Here is a 16,302-nt window from a genome sequence, read left to right as displayed (position 1 = left end):
GTGGCTGTGCTGGGCCGTACGCCGAGTACTGTGGGGTGCGTGTTTCCTTTTGGTGAGAAGGATGTAAAAGGAGTTGGAATTGGGGAGCTGTAGGGAAGCTGTCAAACCTGGGCAGAGGTAAAGGTGTGGGTTTTGAGTTTTACTTCAGTTGTTGGCGACCAAATGGAGAATACTCGATAGGAGTTTATTGCTGTCCTGGATGTTGAGCCTGCTGGAAAACCTAAACGGAGTTTAAAAAGTGCTGAAATGCTCAAAGTTAGTGTGTCGTTACGTAAAACAGTGTTATCCTCACGTGATGGTAAGTAGTGCTTTGCAGATGTTCTTGGTATGGGCCATGTCTTACAGTTTTCTAAACTTATTAGTTCTGCACTGCTGTGGATTAGCTAATGCTGCCAGCAGTGAATTTTTTCCTGGCTAATAGTGGCATTTTCAGTGGTGGAGCTAAGGGCTGTTAGCCCCAATACAGAAAAAGACTACAGATTTCTCTGGAGTACGGCTAAGGATCTGTCGTGATTTTATTTTAGCTTGGTTGGGTTTGTTGAAAAAAGCTGTAACGTTGTGTTTGTACTTGGAGAAGAGGTTGGAGTGAGGTAACACTACTAAATGTATCTGTAAATAAAGCGATGGGTGTTGTAAAGGTAAATTGGGCCCCTGCCTAAATGGGGTAAAACTCCCCTGAACAAGTATTTAAGAACAACTTCTTCTAGAAAGTTAAGAAAATCCCGGTGCAGCCCTGTGAGCAATAAATGGGAAGCAGATGGAAGGTGTGTTCCTGTGATTCCTGTGCAGCGCATTTCCACTTGCCTTGTTTGAAGTAGTTGGCAAATAGGGTTTAACAGAAAATCAATCATGGAAAACCCTGGGAGCGTCACAGAAACAGCTGCAGCGCAGGGCAAATCCCGGCGCGTGTTCTTAGAGGAGCGTTCCGGCGAGGTGGTCCTTCAGGCGTCGAGGTGGCTGAGCAGCAGTGAGTTTGTGCGGCCTGATGTGGATCAGACCTAGCGGAACCAGCTGCGGGAAGTGCTGTTAGTGTTAGGTGTTCTAGAGGACTTGGCTGAGAACGCGTGGATCGGGGGAGTAGTTTCATTTACTGTTCTTTTCAGTCTGTCAGACATACAGAAAATCTAGCCGTAATTAAGGGTGGAATGCAGCTTACTCGTGCTGTCAGTAAAGTATTAGTGTTCTTGCCCCTTATAGGGTTTGACTGTGTTTTAAATTGCTTAGCATGACTTAAACATGCTGTCATGCATTTTATGGCGTACGTACTCAAATTAGGTGGCTTACGTCAACAATGAGGAAGATGAAGAATGATGTTTTCAAGGCAAGCTTTAAATAAAAGCTGAATTCTTCTTTCCAGGTTTAGGGGAAAAACCTCATATATCCCGAAAATGTTTAACAAATCCTTTGGAACTCCATTTGGAGGCAGCACTGGCTTTGGGACAACTTCAACTTTTGGACAAAGTAAGTAGCGCATCTAAACTGACTTTTCAGTACTTAAGGTATTTTTTCCTGGAGGTGCAGCCAGAGGATCAGATGGAGGTGGTGATTCTTTGTGCGTGATGGAATTGGAGTGCTGCTAGGCTCTCCAGCTCGCTCGCTTTGCAGTGAATCGGGTTCAGGAGCCCTAGGCTTCTCCACTGACCAAGCTTTTCATTTGGGTACATACCAGGATTCCACGTACAGTCATTGAAACTTCCTTTTATAAAAGGAGTGGAAACTCAAATGCTTAGATGAAGGCTGTCTGGGTGGGGTGGGGGGGGAAGATTCTTTCAATCAGGACTGGAGTACGTTGGGAAGACTTGGAAGGAAAAAGCATGTAATCTGAGGAGTGTCTTCTGGAGATACACAGTGTAAATACCACAATGAGTGAGTTTTTAGGCATTAAAGCAGACTATAAACTGGTGCGTATGCTCTGTTTGTTAGGAAGGACACACAATAATTCTGTTTATATTGCTCCTAAACCAATGTATGAGAAGAGCAGCTTCCAGGTGCCATACAAAGTGGTAGAGGCCTTGCAGAGGAGTGTCTTTACATTCTGTACAAGTGGCTAACTCAAACTTTGCAGCCTTTTGCTTCAAGAGCTCTGTAGAAGTATTAAATGTACCATTTCACATATCCCAGACACTGATGTATGGGTAGTCGTGCAGAAACTTCTTTTGGAAAGTTAAAAAGGCGGTGGCGGCATTTAGTTTCTAGTACACGTGTTCAGAATATGGTTTCATCTAAACTGTAATGCTGATTTTCAGATGCTGGCTTTGGTACTACAAGTGGAGGAGCGTTTGGAACATCAGCCTTTGGGTCGAACAATAATACCGGAGGCCTCTTCGGGAGTACACAGACAAAACCAGGTATCGCTGTGTTACAGTTGTAGTGGAACGCAATCCTGAAAGAAGGATGTTATTAAAAAAAAGGGGTGGGGGAGAAAATAAACCCTAAGCAACCATCAACAAAAGCAACAACAAAACCCAAACACACACCCCCCCCAACAACAAAACAACCCCAAAATCCCAAGCAATTTATGATTGCAAATGATTAATAGTCTGCCTTTGTCTTCAGGAGGATTATTTGGTTCGACTACATTTAATCAGCCAGCCACCTCCTCCACAAGCACTGGCTTTGGGTTTGGAACATCAACTGGGACGTCAAATAGCCTGTTTGGAACTACCAGCACTGGTGGAGGCCTCTTCTCATCCCAGAATAATGCCTTTGCACAGAATAAGCCAGCTGGGTTTGGAAGTGAGTAAAACTGCTACATCTCTCTTGAGCATTGCTTATGTTCTTTGCGCAAAGAGCACAGGACGCTGGATGTACGCGTGGATCTGGTACAAGTGTTAATGTGGGGTTTTGGTGTGTTTTTTCTCCTGAAGGATACGGTGACATGATTGTGATCCACAGTAGCCAAGAGTGAGCCTGATACGCTACAAAATCTGTAGCTGCAATTCTAGCCCTGAGTTTTAAAATAAGTTGAAAAAGGTGGTCAGCTGGCATTTTCTATTCTTAAATATCTTTTGGCACGGCTTGATTTTAGCTTTTTATTCTGCTGTCGTAGAGCAGTTATAGGTGGTTTTGCTTCTGGCACTAGAATGCCTGAAATGCCTCTTAAACTCCACCATAATTCCCCAAAGCAAAAGCGACTGCTTGCAGATCCTTCTGAGAAGAGAAAAGAAACATCACTGGTTCCCTTTACGCACGTAATTTTCTTAGCATTGTCAGGAGTAGAATGAAACTGGCTGCTGTGGTTATTCTAGTATTTCCTGGGGTGATGAGTTAGGGCCAGTCTTCTACTGCAGAATATTGCATTAGCAGACTATAGGTTTCCAGCACTGCTGTAATTCTTTTTTTTCCTAGCGGTTTCTTCCATTTCCAAACTATTTTGTAGTTTGAATAAAATATTTGGGTTTAAGTTTTAAAATTCAGGTTTGTTTTAGTACTGATCTTTTTTTTTTTTAAGACTTTGGAACTAGTACCAGCAGCGGAGGACTCTTTGGAACCACCAACACTACTTCCAATCCTTTTGGGAGTACATCTGGCTCTCTTTTTGGCCCAACTAGTTTTACCGCTGCTCCAACTGGCACGACTATTAAGTTTAATGTAAGTTCTGGTTTTCCTTCTTAATCAAGCCTGTTTACTGTAGGAAGCATTACATTTTGGAGTTGGTGTCTTGGTCACTGAGCTGAAATTTAAAAAGAGTAGCTCGTGCAAGCATGCAGTGTTCTGAAATGATTTGAAAACATCCCCTTCAGTGGAACTGTTGCAGTGGAAATAGGATGTGTAACTAACTCCAAGGAACTAGGCTTTTTTTTACTCTGAATTTGATAAACTTCTCAGACACTGTGGAGTAATGCCCTGTCTAGACTTGCTAGGTTTACAGCTGTGTTAAAGCTGAAGAGGTAAACCAGCTCTTAAAATTGAGCCTCCTCAGGAAGGTAGGAACTGCCACAGAATTCAGGGCGATCAATGCTAAATGCTAACAGCAACAAGGGTTAAAGACATCTTGGAAGGGGTCAAAATAAATGCAATTCTCTTTCAAGTCAGCATGGCTTTGGAAATGTAAACTGAAATGTGAAGGCTGATCCCCTGTGTTTTCTGGATGAGTTCCCTTTAAGAAAGGGTTGAATAACGTCTTGAAAGTTCTGTGGCAGTTGAAAATGGAGGGTGGCTCGGAAAGGAAGCCATCATGGAAATGGGGTAACTGATATCTGCTGGAAAGAGGCATTTTTTTTCCCAAACACTTGTTCATGCAAGTCTCGGCCCTCTTCATTTCTCAACAGCTGATTTAACAGACTGAGACTTTGTTATTTCTGGGTGTAGACAGAATGGTGGTGATCAGCTTGAGCAGTCTGAGTGCTGTTGATGTATGCTTTCATGGTACAATTAAAAAAACGGGGGATAAAGAAATCCGTGAATAGCTAGAGGGTTTGTATCACGAATTTAGGTGAAGTACTTTTAAAGTGAAACTGAAAAAGGAATTGCACTGTGGTGAGTGTTACTGGGGCAAATTCCACTGTTGATTGCTACTGAACATGCCTCGTCGCTGGGTGAGGCCACAGCTGTACAGGTAACAGTAATACACTGCTTCAGGCCCTGTGCTAAATTTAGGTTTTAACAGCATCTGCCGAGAGAGTACTAACTGTATTAACGGAAGCCTATCTGGGTTTTAAACTTGATATCTTAACCTCTTCTCTTGCAGCCACCAACCGGTACAGATACTATGGTAAAATCTGGAGTTAGCACTAACATCAATACCAAGCACCAATGTATTACTGCTATGAAAGAATATGAAAGCAAATCTCTCGAGGTCAGTCAATGAGTGTTCAAACACGCTTATCTTGTTTGGCTGTTCGTTAGCGTTGGTTTAGTAGAGCTTTTCTTGTCTGCAATAAGTATCTTCTATGCTCATTAACACGAGTACAACCTTCAATATCTGTGTCACAGAAGAGAGGTATCATCAGGTGAAACAACGCATTGCCATATTAATTGTGTTTGGTTTTAAATGCTTAACACTGCAATTTCTGAAGAGCTGAAATTCCGCCTTGCCATATACCAGAAGGGCGAGAGATCCTGTTGGGAGCAATCGTACGCTGCTGAGATAATGGCAGAATCTCAGACAAAACTCAGTTGTTTAATATAAACTAGCGTTCCCAAGGATTTAGCACTGAAGCCTTTCTGTTCAGGTTGACTCATTTTATACTTCAAAACAGATCTTCTACTCAAAAGATCTGAAAAAGCTCTGGGAAGTAAAATTGAAGCCCAGACATGAACTGCAGAGGTACATCTAAGTTTAGGTCCTGTGTATGGTGTCCTTTTTAAAAATGTAGGTGTTACAGCTTTTCTTGATACCTTCATCCTGGAGCAGGCTTGAATGCTGCGTAAGCATGATAATGACGCTGTTCTAACCTTATCCTGTGTAAAAAGAACGTGTAAAGAGAACTGGATTTTCCTTTACTAGGAACTCCGTTTAGAAGACTACCAGGCAAACAGGAAAGGGCCCTCAAATCCTGTAGGAGCGGGAGCAGCTGCAGGCTTGTTTGGGTCTTCTACTGCTACGTCAAGTACAGCTACAGGACTTTTTGGCTCTTCTACTACTAACACAGGCTTTTCATACGGACAGAACAAAACTGCGTTTGGAACCAGTAAGTACTGCCTGTCCGCTGTCGTTACTGTGACTGGATATGCAAATATTCTGTTAAGCTACTTAAAATTCTGTAATGAAGAAAGATGAGGAAACACTGGTGTGAGCTCAGAATTTCACTAGTTGTATTATCAACATTCAATAATCAGGTTCTTTGCCATAGAAATCTCTATTCACTTACTCTTCAGGGATTGCAAACTTCCTCTGCATCCCCCATGTTTTGCTGGAAAACAATTCGTTAGAGCATCTGGCTTTACAAGAAAGTCAGCTAGTTCACATGGGCGAGTGAAACAATTTGAAGGAAAACCACCAGGATATTACTAATGATCGTTAGGGTGGTGGCATCAGTTGGTTATTGGTGAAGTCAAGATTCTACTTCTGCTAATGAGTGAACACCAGTTCCCTGGAAACGGACAAGTTAATTTATAGGAACCTAACTAGACTTTGCCAGGAGCTTTTCTTCACTGTAGAGCAGGGTTAGGATGTGGACCTGTTATATGTTGTGCCATCCTGGTTTCACGCTGCCCGTTTTGGCATTCTTGGTCAAAAAGTAAAAGCCAGGTATGAAGTAACTGATTCACACAAGTCCTTGCGTGTCTGGTAGTTGCAGGTCAGTTGGGCTAACCAGTTAGTGCACCTTTTTGAATTTAGTGTAAAACAAATAGTGCTGAAAAGTTCAAACACAAATTCTATTTTCATTAGCTTCTGCTGCAAACCTAAATGTAAGTAGATATTTGTATTTGTGGAATTAGATTGTAAACAGAAGATCAAAATCCTACGGTCCATAGAAACGGAAGCAATTATCTGCTGTAAGAAAGGCTCTACTGTCTTGGGTTAGAATTGTGGCTGTCCTTAATGACAGGCACTGCTGGGCTTCATCTCTGAGCTTGCTTGAGGCCTGTGTGGGTTGAGCTGAGCTGCTATCCTTGAGGAAGAGCAGCATACAGGTGGCCATATTCCTCTGCACCCTGCGAAGGTGTGCTTCATTAAAATACAGGGACTGCTCAACCTGACAGCCTCGCTGGGCTTCATGGACTTCTCATACAGTTGGCTCTGAAGAAAGCACCTAGGTCTGCAGAGGTAGCAGCAGTTGTGAGAAGGAGCAAGAGCTCTTGTCTATGCGTATGCTGTTTTTACCACATCACGTGTAAACAGCGCTCTTCCTTTGGGGAGAAAAAGGGAGAAGGTGTCTGAAGTTCAGGTGGAAGTTTCTGTAGTGGTAGTTGTGTGGGTTATAGAACAGAACCGGCGTGTAGGGCACTGGCTGCCTGCCCACGCCTTGCCCAGGGAGCTCTCTTCAGGTGCTCACAGTACAGTTTTCTTTGTACAGTGGAGAACAAACTGACCATACCAAAGCTGGTGTCCTCTTGGTCAGATCTGTCTGAGAGGTGAACTTGCTGGTAATTCTTGGGTGTTACGCTCACGCTGACTTTAGGACAGGGAGAACCTGATGAAGTATCTAATACAAACTACTTCAACCTGAACGCAGTTGCTGTGCTGTATTGATGACACTGGGTGTTTTGCTCCTCCATTGAATTGAAGCATCTCCTTTCCTGCTTGAATGTGCTGTAGTGGGTTTGGATGACTTGAGGGCTTTTTAACCAAAGTGTTTATATGTTGTAGGTATGACTGGCTTTGGAACAGGAACGACAGGGAGTCTTTTTGGTCAGCAATCTCAAACGACAAGTCTGTTTAACAAACCGTTTGGTCAGGCCACGACGACGCAGAACACCGGCTTTTCTCTTGGCAATACCAGCACTCTAGGGCAGCCGAACACGAACACAATGGTAAGATAAAATTTTCTGAACCCTGAAGGGTTTAAGTTGTGGTATAGCTACTCCAGCTAGACAGAGGAGGCTGCGATATAGTGCTTCGGATCTTCCTCAAATTGTAGTACAGCTTTGTAAAACTGGGATGCAAAGCTTTGAATGCTGCTGTCTGAGCTAGAAACTTCCTGCCAATCAAAATTTTTCATTCATGATAATTGGACAGCAATACAGCTTTTAACAAATAACTTTTCCCATTCCCTTCTTTAACCAGTCTGCTTTATCAATTCAAGTATTTCCAATCACGTTCACACAGGTATTATAATTCCATTATTAACATTCTGTGGGAATACGTTAACGATTCTGTACTTTCTGGTGACTAAGGAGCAGCATTCATGGGCTCTTTCGATAGAAAGGTGCTACGTAGCTGGAACTTGTTGCATAGCTAGGGGGTTTGGCTCCAAATATACTATATTCTTTCTGAATATGTTGTGAGTTCTCCCAGAAAACACTGAAATGTTTCTTTTCCATCTCCCTCACTCAAAGTGATGAGGAGTTCCAATATCCTTTTAACCTTGGAGCATAAATTCTTTGGGGTTTTTTTATTTTATTTCCTTTTTGTAACTAACTTCTTGGAGAATGACTAAAGCATCTGAAATGCTTTTCACCCACCTTCTTCCCCCAGCAAAAGGGGTAATGTTGTAGCATCATTTTATTAATTGACTTTGTGTGTTGATTCTGTTATCATCAGTGCTAGACTTCAAAAAGCATTGTGGCATTATTTTAACCGAGTTCCTGTTTGTAGGGTCTCTTTGGGGTAACCCAGCCCTCACAGCCTGGAGGCCTTTTTGGAACAGCTGCCAATACAAATGCTGGTACTGGATTTGGAACTGGAACTGGTCTTTTTGGACAAACTAACACAGGATTTGGTGTTGGCGGTTCGGTATGTTTGTATCTTAATAATAAAAACAATAAAAAGAATAAAGAAAAAGGAAAATAAAAACAAATGCCTTAGAGTCCTGTTCCTGGGTGTTGGCCTCCATGACAGTAGCGTTGTCTTAAGAGTTAAGATACCCAAGATGCAAAAATAGTGTGGTTTTGTGTAAGCTGAAGGATACAACATAAGCATGTGTAATAGTGTTGCAGAAATAAAGTTTTTAACAAGTAGTGTCTCAAGTGATAAATACAGTGAGAGAGACTGAACATCTCGCTGCCTGTATATTGCTAGGGATGCCTCAGCATAGTGTTGAAAATGCAGGCGTTTAAATTGTCGTGATGACTTAACCGAAAATGAACTTGATTCTTGATATTGAGTCACTTTGGTTTCAATGGAGTGAAAATACTTGCTTCCAGAAAGTGCTTGCCGTGTACTAGTGCATGTGGCTTGCAAATAACACGTCGCTGTGGGAGTCTGGGTTGTGTGGTCTAAGTTGTGCTTGGTGCTAGTTCTGCTTTCTTGCCTACGGTGAAACACTAATGCAGTTCTTTGAATATCAGTCTGTCAGGTTCCCAAATTCATGTGTTCTTCCTTTCAGACCCTGTTTGGTAACAAGCCTGCTGGATTTGGAACCACCACAACCAGTGCTCCCTCGTTTGGTACAACCACTGGCGGCGGGCTCTTTGGTAACAAACCAACCCTGACTTTAGGAACCAATACAAACACTTCCAATTTTGGTACATATAAAAAAAGTGGGATTTCAGTCGCTTAAAACTATACTGCATATACCACACACCTGGCTGCTGACTATCACATGCTAAATGATTATGAATGTTAAAATTCTCAGGTAAGCCATGCTTCTGATGCATGTTGCTGCAGGGAAACATCTTGGCTGCTGTTTTATACCTTTGCTCTTGGTGGTACTCCCTGACTCAAGCAGGTACATAGTTAAGTGAAAGCACCGCACTTTCAGTGAGTGCTTAAGAGAAAGTGTAACCTGTAATTGAAAACTCTTGAACTCAGAATTCGTACAACAGAGAGGTTTGTTAAGAGGCTATAAATACACTGTGGTTGCAAAGGAGTGCTGAAGGAAATAGGGTAAAAACAGTGGTTTCTGTAGCTTGATGGCAGGGATAAGGAGATCCTGCACTGGAGTGAGGGTAAAATGAAAGAGTCAGTTGCAGTTTAACTGCTAGCTGTTGTCTTTCATGGTGTGACAGTTCAAAGTCCTGAAGAACTGGGTCTGGTGTTAATGTTGGCCTCTGACACTAATGTTAGAGAATTGGTGTTGAATGAGCGTGTGATCAAGCAGGAGAAATGTGTAGTGATAGTTCAAGTAAATGACAGTCGTCCTTCACGGGACTTCTGTTGAAATCTGTTTTGGTTTTTTTCTTGACTCTGAGAGCAACAGAACTGTATTCCTGAAAGTGAGCGGGAGTGGGTTTAGATCCTGACATCTGTCCTTTTTTTTTTTTTTCCATTTTAATGTCAGCAATAAAGTCTAAAATGCAACTAGCCTGCCATGCCAGCCTGCCAGAGTAAGACAGAGGGAGGCAATTGTCAAGGTCCCGGACTGCCAGGGCAGCACCTTAGCAAGCGCAGTTTCATTGGGGTGACCAGCCTTGGGCAAACTGTTATCATGCTATTTGTGAAAGTTGCTTCCAAGTCCCTTGTTCTACTGTTCTCCAAGATCTTCATAGCCACATTAGTTAGTGTGCTGACACTGTTGGTGGTGAACAACACTGACTGTAGCATGTGTTTTTAATTTGCTTGCATTACTTGCAGTGGTACAGTTTATAGGAAAAATGGAGTTTGGTTCTAAGGTGTTCCTGATGTTGGTCCATAGCTGCAGTTTTCCAGTTTAATTCTGCCTTGCGTAGTAAGATTGTTTCATAATCTTCAGTTTCAGAACTAATTTGTCTAATGTTGGATTTGGATTGTACTTGGTTACAATTAGAGGCGTGTCTTTGAACTGTGTGCTTGCACGAATCTGAGTTGTTACCTGCTTTGTCGGTAAGAATCAGAGAAGTGCGTGTGTGGTATAAACAGTATAAAATGGGATTTGTTCCTTCCAGGCAGTTGAAGAAAGTTAATGCATTTTATTCTGTTGCCAGATACAGCATCATCATGTCCATTCTGGCTTTCAGTAAAACTTTGAAGTTTGTAACAAATTGAAAAGCTTAAGAAGGCAAAACAGTACTTTTCTGTACTGACGTTTTCAGTATTAATGTTCATAACTCAAATATGCGTGTGACCGTTGAAGTCCCTTCTTGCTGCTTGTCGGTTTAATTTGCATTGTTGGGAACAGTCTGTGAAATTTGACCTTAACTGTGGCAGGGCTGTCTTTGAGCTGGTGATGCTTATTTGTTTAAATACATGTTTTTTTAATTTCATCTCTAATAGTGTTAGATTAACAAGCTACTGATTCTGTTCTTGAAGGTTTTGGTGCCAACACTGCTGGAAATAGTTTGTTTGGAAATAAGCCTGCAACTGGGACTCTGGGAACTGGACTTGGAACAGGGTTTGGAACAGGTAAACAGTTTACCAGCTTATTTCATGTCAGCCTAAGCATGGTCCTCAAACTTCAGTGATAATATAGCCTCCGTATTACTTGCTAACTCTAGTGTAGTAAAGGCTGTAGGTATTTTAGCTTGAAGGCATGAATCTCGGTCTCAGATCAGAACCAAGCATAGCTTGCTAACACGGTGCTAAGTAACCTTTTAGAAATTGTAGGCAGCGTTGCCTGTGGTGGCTCATGGCTCAGAAAACCGGTGGCGTCCTCTGTGTTCAGAGTCTCTGGTCTGATCGCATGAGTCTTGAGTGTCTGTAGCATTCATGGACATGTTGAATGTTTCTTGCAATTTAATAAATATTTGATTCTTTGTTGTGGGATAAATTGGCTTGTAAGTTTGTCACAGTCATGTAGTAAATGAGTCATCTCTCCTGCCGCAGCTCTTGGAGCAGGACAAACTTCTTTATTTGGAAACACCCAGCCTAAGCTTGGTGGAACACTAGGAACAGGAGCATTTGGAGCACCGGGATTCAATACATCAACAGCGACTCTGGGCTTTGGAGCCCCTCAGCCTGCTGTAGGTAAGTGTACGTTAACCCAAGTTTAATTGCTGCTTCCTCCCTTGTTTCAGATGTGCCTAAACATAGGAGCACATCCCACCCAGATGCTTTGGAGAGGAAAAAAAAATGTTTGAGCATCTATCTGAGGCTGCTTCTCTTCTCTGTAGCGGGGGAGACCATGTTAATGACATCTTTTTGTGCTGATTAGATATTTTTTAAAGTAATTCAAAGTTACTTAACATTACTAATAATTGCAGCTATTTTAGAACTTTGTCTTCAAGATTACTAACATATTTCCCATCATTGAATTTGGGGCAGCAACAGTGGGTGCTTACAAAAAAAACAGTAAGGGAAACGTAGTGTTAGCTTCTTCGGTAATTCCAGGTAGGAGAGCTCGAGGGACTTAATTAGCAGGTACGCTCTGCCATTGGTGAAATGAATGGTCTTTAGCTTCAGGCACTTGTACTGCCATTTTGTGAGGTAAAATGTCTACCACTTCAGCAGTGTTCATCCTGTTCGGCAGGTCGGGGCACCTTAAATGAACGGTGTGCATACCTCGTGCTCTAGCCCCCTGAGGCTGTGATTTCAGGAAAATTACTTCAAACTTGGGGCAGGGGGACAACGACACACACATGGCACATGACACTTGTGTGGGAGACAGGCCCAAGAAAGCTGGTTGATATTCAGGGATCACCTCCTCCGGGCTCAGGAGATGTCCATCCCAAGGAGCAGGAAGTCAGGCAAAATGACAGGAGGCCTGTGTGGATGAATGAGGAGCTCCTGGCAAAGCTCAAACACAAAAAGGAAGCATGCGGGAGGTGGAAGCAGGGACAGGTAGCCTGGGAGGAATACAGAACCATTGTCTGAGCATGCAGGGATGGGTTTAGGAAAGCCCAAGCCCAGCTGGAACTGAATCGGGCCAGGGATGTCAAAGGCACCAAGGGGGGCTTCTATAAGTGTGTAGGCGACAAAAGGAAGAGTAGGGGTGGCTGATGCGCCTGAGGGTTGTGCTGCCATCCAGATGGACCTGGGTGGGCTGGAGAAATGAGCTGGCAGCACCCTCATGAAGTTCAGCAAGGAGAACTGCAAAGTCCTGCCCCTGGGGAGGAACCACCCCAGGCACCAGCACAGGCTGGGGGCCACCCAGCTGGAAAGAAGCTTGGCAGAGAAGGCTGGGGAGGTTCTAGTGAACGCCACGTTGACCATGAGCCAACCATGTGCCCTTGCGGCAAAGGCGGCCAACGGTGTCCTGGGCTACATTAGGAGGAGGGAGATGATCCTTCCCCTCTGCTCAGCACTGGTGAGGCTCCACCTGGAGTGCTGGGTCCAGTGCTGGGCTCTCCAGTATGAGACACACGGACATGCTGGAGAGAATCCAGTGAAGGGCCATGAAGGGGATGGAGCATCTCTGTTATGAGGAAAGGCTGAGAGAGCTGGGGCTGTTCAGCATGGAGAAGAGAGGGCTCGGTGGTATCTTGTCCATGTACATCCATACTTGCAGGGAGGGTGCCAAGAGGACGGAGCCAGGCTCTTCCCTGTGGTGCCCAGTGCCAGGACCAGAGCCCATGGGCACACGCTGGAACACAGGAGGGTCCCTCCGCACATCAGGAAACACTTTTCACTGGGAGGGTGCCCCAGCCCTGGCCCAGGTGGCCCTGCTTGAGCAGGGGCCTAGGAAAAAGGTGACCTTCAAGACGTGCCTCCAGCTTCACTGTTCTGTGATCCTGTGAACACCCCTCAGAGTAACTTCATGTACTGGTTATGACAGGCAAAATGTGGTTGAGGGGAGCTACGTTCTCGTCTTGACGAAATACTTCCATCAGTGTGTTGCAGTCAGATTTTACATATTTCTGTCTTGCTTCTATCATACTTCTGTATTTCTTACCTTGGACCTCCCTTGATGTAACTCTACAGATGGTCCAAGTATTCTCTTTTGTAGGCAATGCCTGCAGTGGGGCAGCGTAGGGAAGGGTCTCACTGGTTAACATCTGCTCAGTTAAAGCAGCTTTTGATCTGATAAGAACCAGTTGTCTCAAACTCTTCTCTTGACTTCCTTGCAGACTTCGACAGTAAGCTGTTGTTTCTGAGAGTGGTTTTTTTCTTCTTTGGGAATGCACAGATTCAGTCTGCTTTTCTTGGAATTTGAATTAAGCTGCTTTAGGTTGCTCAAATGCTTCATAGTATGAACACTTACAGCATTTTAATGGGAATTAAAATTAGATGCTACAAGATGGAGAGACAAAATTAAGAGGCCATTGTCGTAGAGAGGACTCTAGCCCTGTAAGTTTGATTGCCGTAGCAAGAATATCAAAACTTGGCATCACAGATTTTTTTTTTCCTTGAAAGACGTTTCAGAAGTCAGATGTATTAGTTAAAGATTTTGGCAGGCCAGGCTTATTCTACTGATGTGTAGCGCGCTCTGCCCTCAGCTTTTCACATTGAATGTGGTTGCAAATTGTAATGAAAGAACAGAATCTGATTTCTTCCGTCACACTGCTGCAGCAATGGTGACTGAAGGGTGGGGAAAGGAATGCTGAAGTTTGTATAGAAATCTGAATTCCTATGAGGAGATCCTCTGATTGGAAGGATGTCTTTTCTACCTACCTTGGTTCTATTAGTAAAACTGTTAAAACTAAAAAATGATGTGTGTTACAGCGCTGACAGACCCAAATGCATCAGCTGCCCAGCAAGCAGTCCTTCAGCAGCATCTCAATAGCTTGACTTATTCACCCTTTGGAGATTCTCCGCTCTTCAGAAACCCCATGTCAGACCCAAAGAAGAAAGAAGAGGTAAGTGCACGTAAACATTAAATTCACTTTCTGGGTAAGATTTGAGATGACTTTGTTTTGTGCTCACTATCTTCACTTAAGTACGCAGTGAGCAGCAAGACACGTTGCCATCTGTATATTCGTACTGGTGCAGTGGCTTTTTATGCTCTCCAGGACACAAACTGCTTATACTGTGGCTTTGTTTACTGCTTTTGGCTGCATCAGAGCCTTGGCTTTGGAGGTCTTGTTATGCTCGGTGCTGCTAGTTGAGAATAAAGATAGGGAATTGTCTACGCTTGGAATATTTTTAGTGCTTACCTTGAGCTTTGCTTATGGCAGTCTCTTGCCCTGTTGATTTGTTTTAGAAGACAACAAAACAAATACTTTTCAGACTTTGTAAGTGTTAAGGGATGTTAGAAACAGCTGCTGACCCCAGCAAATTCCAGGAGCTGGGGTTTCCTCCAGCTCACTGTGCCCAGAGACCCCGGGGGTCTCCTTCCCAGGCTGATGGACGTGGCTGCCGCTTTCCCGTTTGCAGGCGCAGTCAGTTGTGGAGCTGAGCGTGTATCCCGGACGCAGGCGCACAGGGTACGCAGACACAGCTGGCTGCACGGCCACAGACAAGGCACTGCCTTCAGCAGCACCCACGTGTAACGCTACCAGGACTCCCATAAACCAGAAGCATCTGCAGCCAAGTCCCCTTCCTCCTCTTTGGCTGATCAGGGTTGAAGTTCCGTAGTGAAAGCACATGTGCTCACACTCTCTAGACTCACCCGCACATTTGTGGAGCATTGGCGTGGCCCCTCTGTCCATCCGATAGCCCTGCCCAGATCTTGAGCCCTCTTACCTGCTCTGCAGAGCAGGCTAGTACAGCTTGATGCTTGCTGCAGAAAGATGCACGCTCACACTCTCGTTTCATGGGCACCCTGTACTCACGGGTCCCTCACTATCAGCACGAGCCCTCTGCCTCTCCAATATCCCTGCCAGGACCCAGGGCCTCCTACTTGTGGGCTAGTCCAGCCTGAAGCTTGCTGGTGAATTACACATGCACACCCCCACACACATGAGGTTTGGGGACGATGCGGGTGCTGTGCCTGTCCCCCGCTGCCAGCAGCTGTCACCCAGACACGGGGGCCAGTGAGCTGTGGTCTTGTTCCAGTGGATGTTGCTGAGATCTTTGCTCACCTTAGTCCCCCTGCAGCAGCTACGCCTGGGACACATGCTGGTCCCATCCCAGGGGCTGGAGCAGAGGCCCTCGTCTGCTCTCCCCTCGCTCCAGCTGCTGGCACCACAGGCACGGGGTGCCGACATCCCTGGTCTGCCTCAGTAGCTGTCCCCAGATTCACTCAACCTGGACAGGAGGTCCAGGTTGGTGCTCTCCAAAGCTGTGCCTGTAGTTTCTTAATGACCCATCAGTGAGCGACTGGAGACTTCTGGTCTTTGTGTGATTCTGTGATTGTTTCCATTACTTGTTGTCAGCCAGCTCTGTGTCTCTGTTTATTACTTGCCCCGTACTTATCACTTTGCTCAAGGTCCTTGAGTGGACAGCCGTAACAACAGCAGGCACTCTGTGTCCACAAACCCTTACAGCAAGTGGTAGGAAAATTCCAATTCTGCATCTCTTTGTTTCAGAGGCTGAAACCAACGAACCCAGCAGCTCAGAAGGCCTTAACGACACCCACCCACTACAAACTGACTCCGCGTCCAGCGACCAGAGTGCGACCAAAAGCTTTGCAGTCAGCTGGCTCTGCTAAATCTCATCTCTTTGATGGTCTTGATGATGACGAGCCATCCCTGTCCAATGGTGCATTCATGCCAAAGTTAGTTTTCCTTTTGTGTGTGTTGGAGGGCGGAGGTGGTGCAAGGATCTTCTGATCAGATTCAGTAAACTCCTGTATAGCGTCCTAAATTCCACAACTGTTTTGTGACCTGGTTCAAATATGAATAGCAATAACAAATTTTCTGTAAAACTTGAATAGAGCTGTTTTTTGTAGAGGAGATAAAAATGTTCAGCTTAAACTGTTAAGGCCAAATAAGCTGTAAGATGACGTCATCCCACGATTGGAGCAAAGGTCCTATAAAGTCAATTAGGAATATTACAAGGAAAGCTTGTGCAGTGTAACACTT

At 44.4% G+C, this 16,302-nt stretch overlaps 1 protein-coding gene across 3 annotated transcripts in view; it reads left to right on the top strand.

Moving 5' to 3' along the window:
- The window catches only part of NUP98 (nucleoporin 98 and 96 precursor), a 41,569-nt gene that overhangs the window by 2,436 nt on the left and 22,831 nt on the right, over positions 1–16,302 (top strand). For 2 of the 3 annotated variants that reach the window (XM_072851037.1, XM_072851038.1), the window contains 13 exons: positions 1,358–1,461; positions 2,247–2,348; positions 2,557–2,736; positions 3,452–3,591; positions 4,691–4,798; positions 5,450–5,633; positions 7,256–7,419; positions 8,204–8,341; positions 8,934–9,072; positions 10,775–10,867; positions 11,288–11,428; positions 14,063–14,196; positions 15,808–15,995. In XM_072851037.1, coding sequence (XP_072707138.1) covers positions 1,389–1,461; positions 2,247–2,348; positions 2,557–2,736; positions 3,452–3,591; positions 4,691–4,798; positions 5,450–5,633; positions 7,256–7,419; positions 8,204–8,341; positions 8,934–9,072; positions 10,775–10,867; positions 11,288–11,428; positions 14,063–14,196; positions 15,808–15,995 — 1,784 coding nt within the window. In that variant the 5' untranslated portion in view covers positions 1,358–1,388. The remainder of the gene's footprint in view (positions 1–1,357; positions 1,462–2,246; positions 2,349–2,556; positions 2,737–3,451; positions 3,592–4,690; positions 4,799–5,449; positions 5,634–7,255; positions 7,420–8,203; positions 8,342–8,933; positions 9,073–10,774; positions 10,868–11,287; positions 11,429–14,062; positions 14,197–15,807; positions 15,996–16,302) is intronic. The other variant, XM_072851039.1, reaches the window with a different exon arrangement.

Source organism: Ciconia boyciana, chromosome 1, assembly GCF_034638445.1.
Source record: "Ciconia boyciana chromosome 1, ASM3463844v1, whole genome shotgun sequence".
Lineage (NCBI taxonomy): Eukaryota > Metazoa > Chordata > Aves > Ciconiiformes > Ciconiidae > Ciconia > Ciconia boyciana.
This window is presented reverse-complemented; position numbering and strand designations above follow the sequence as displayed.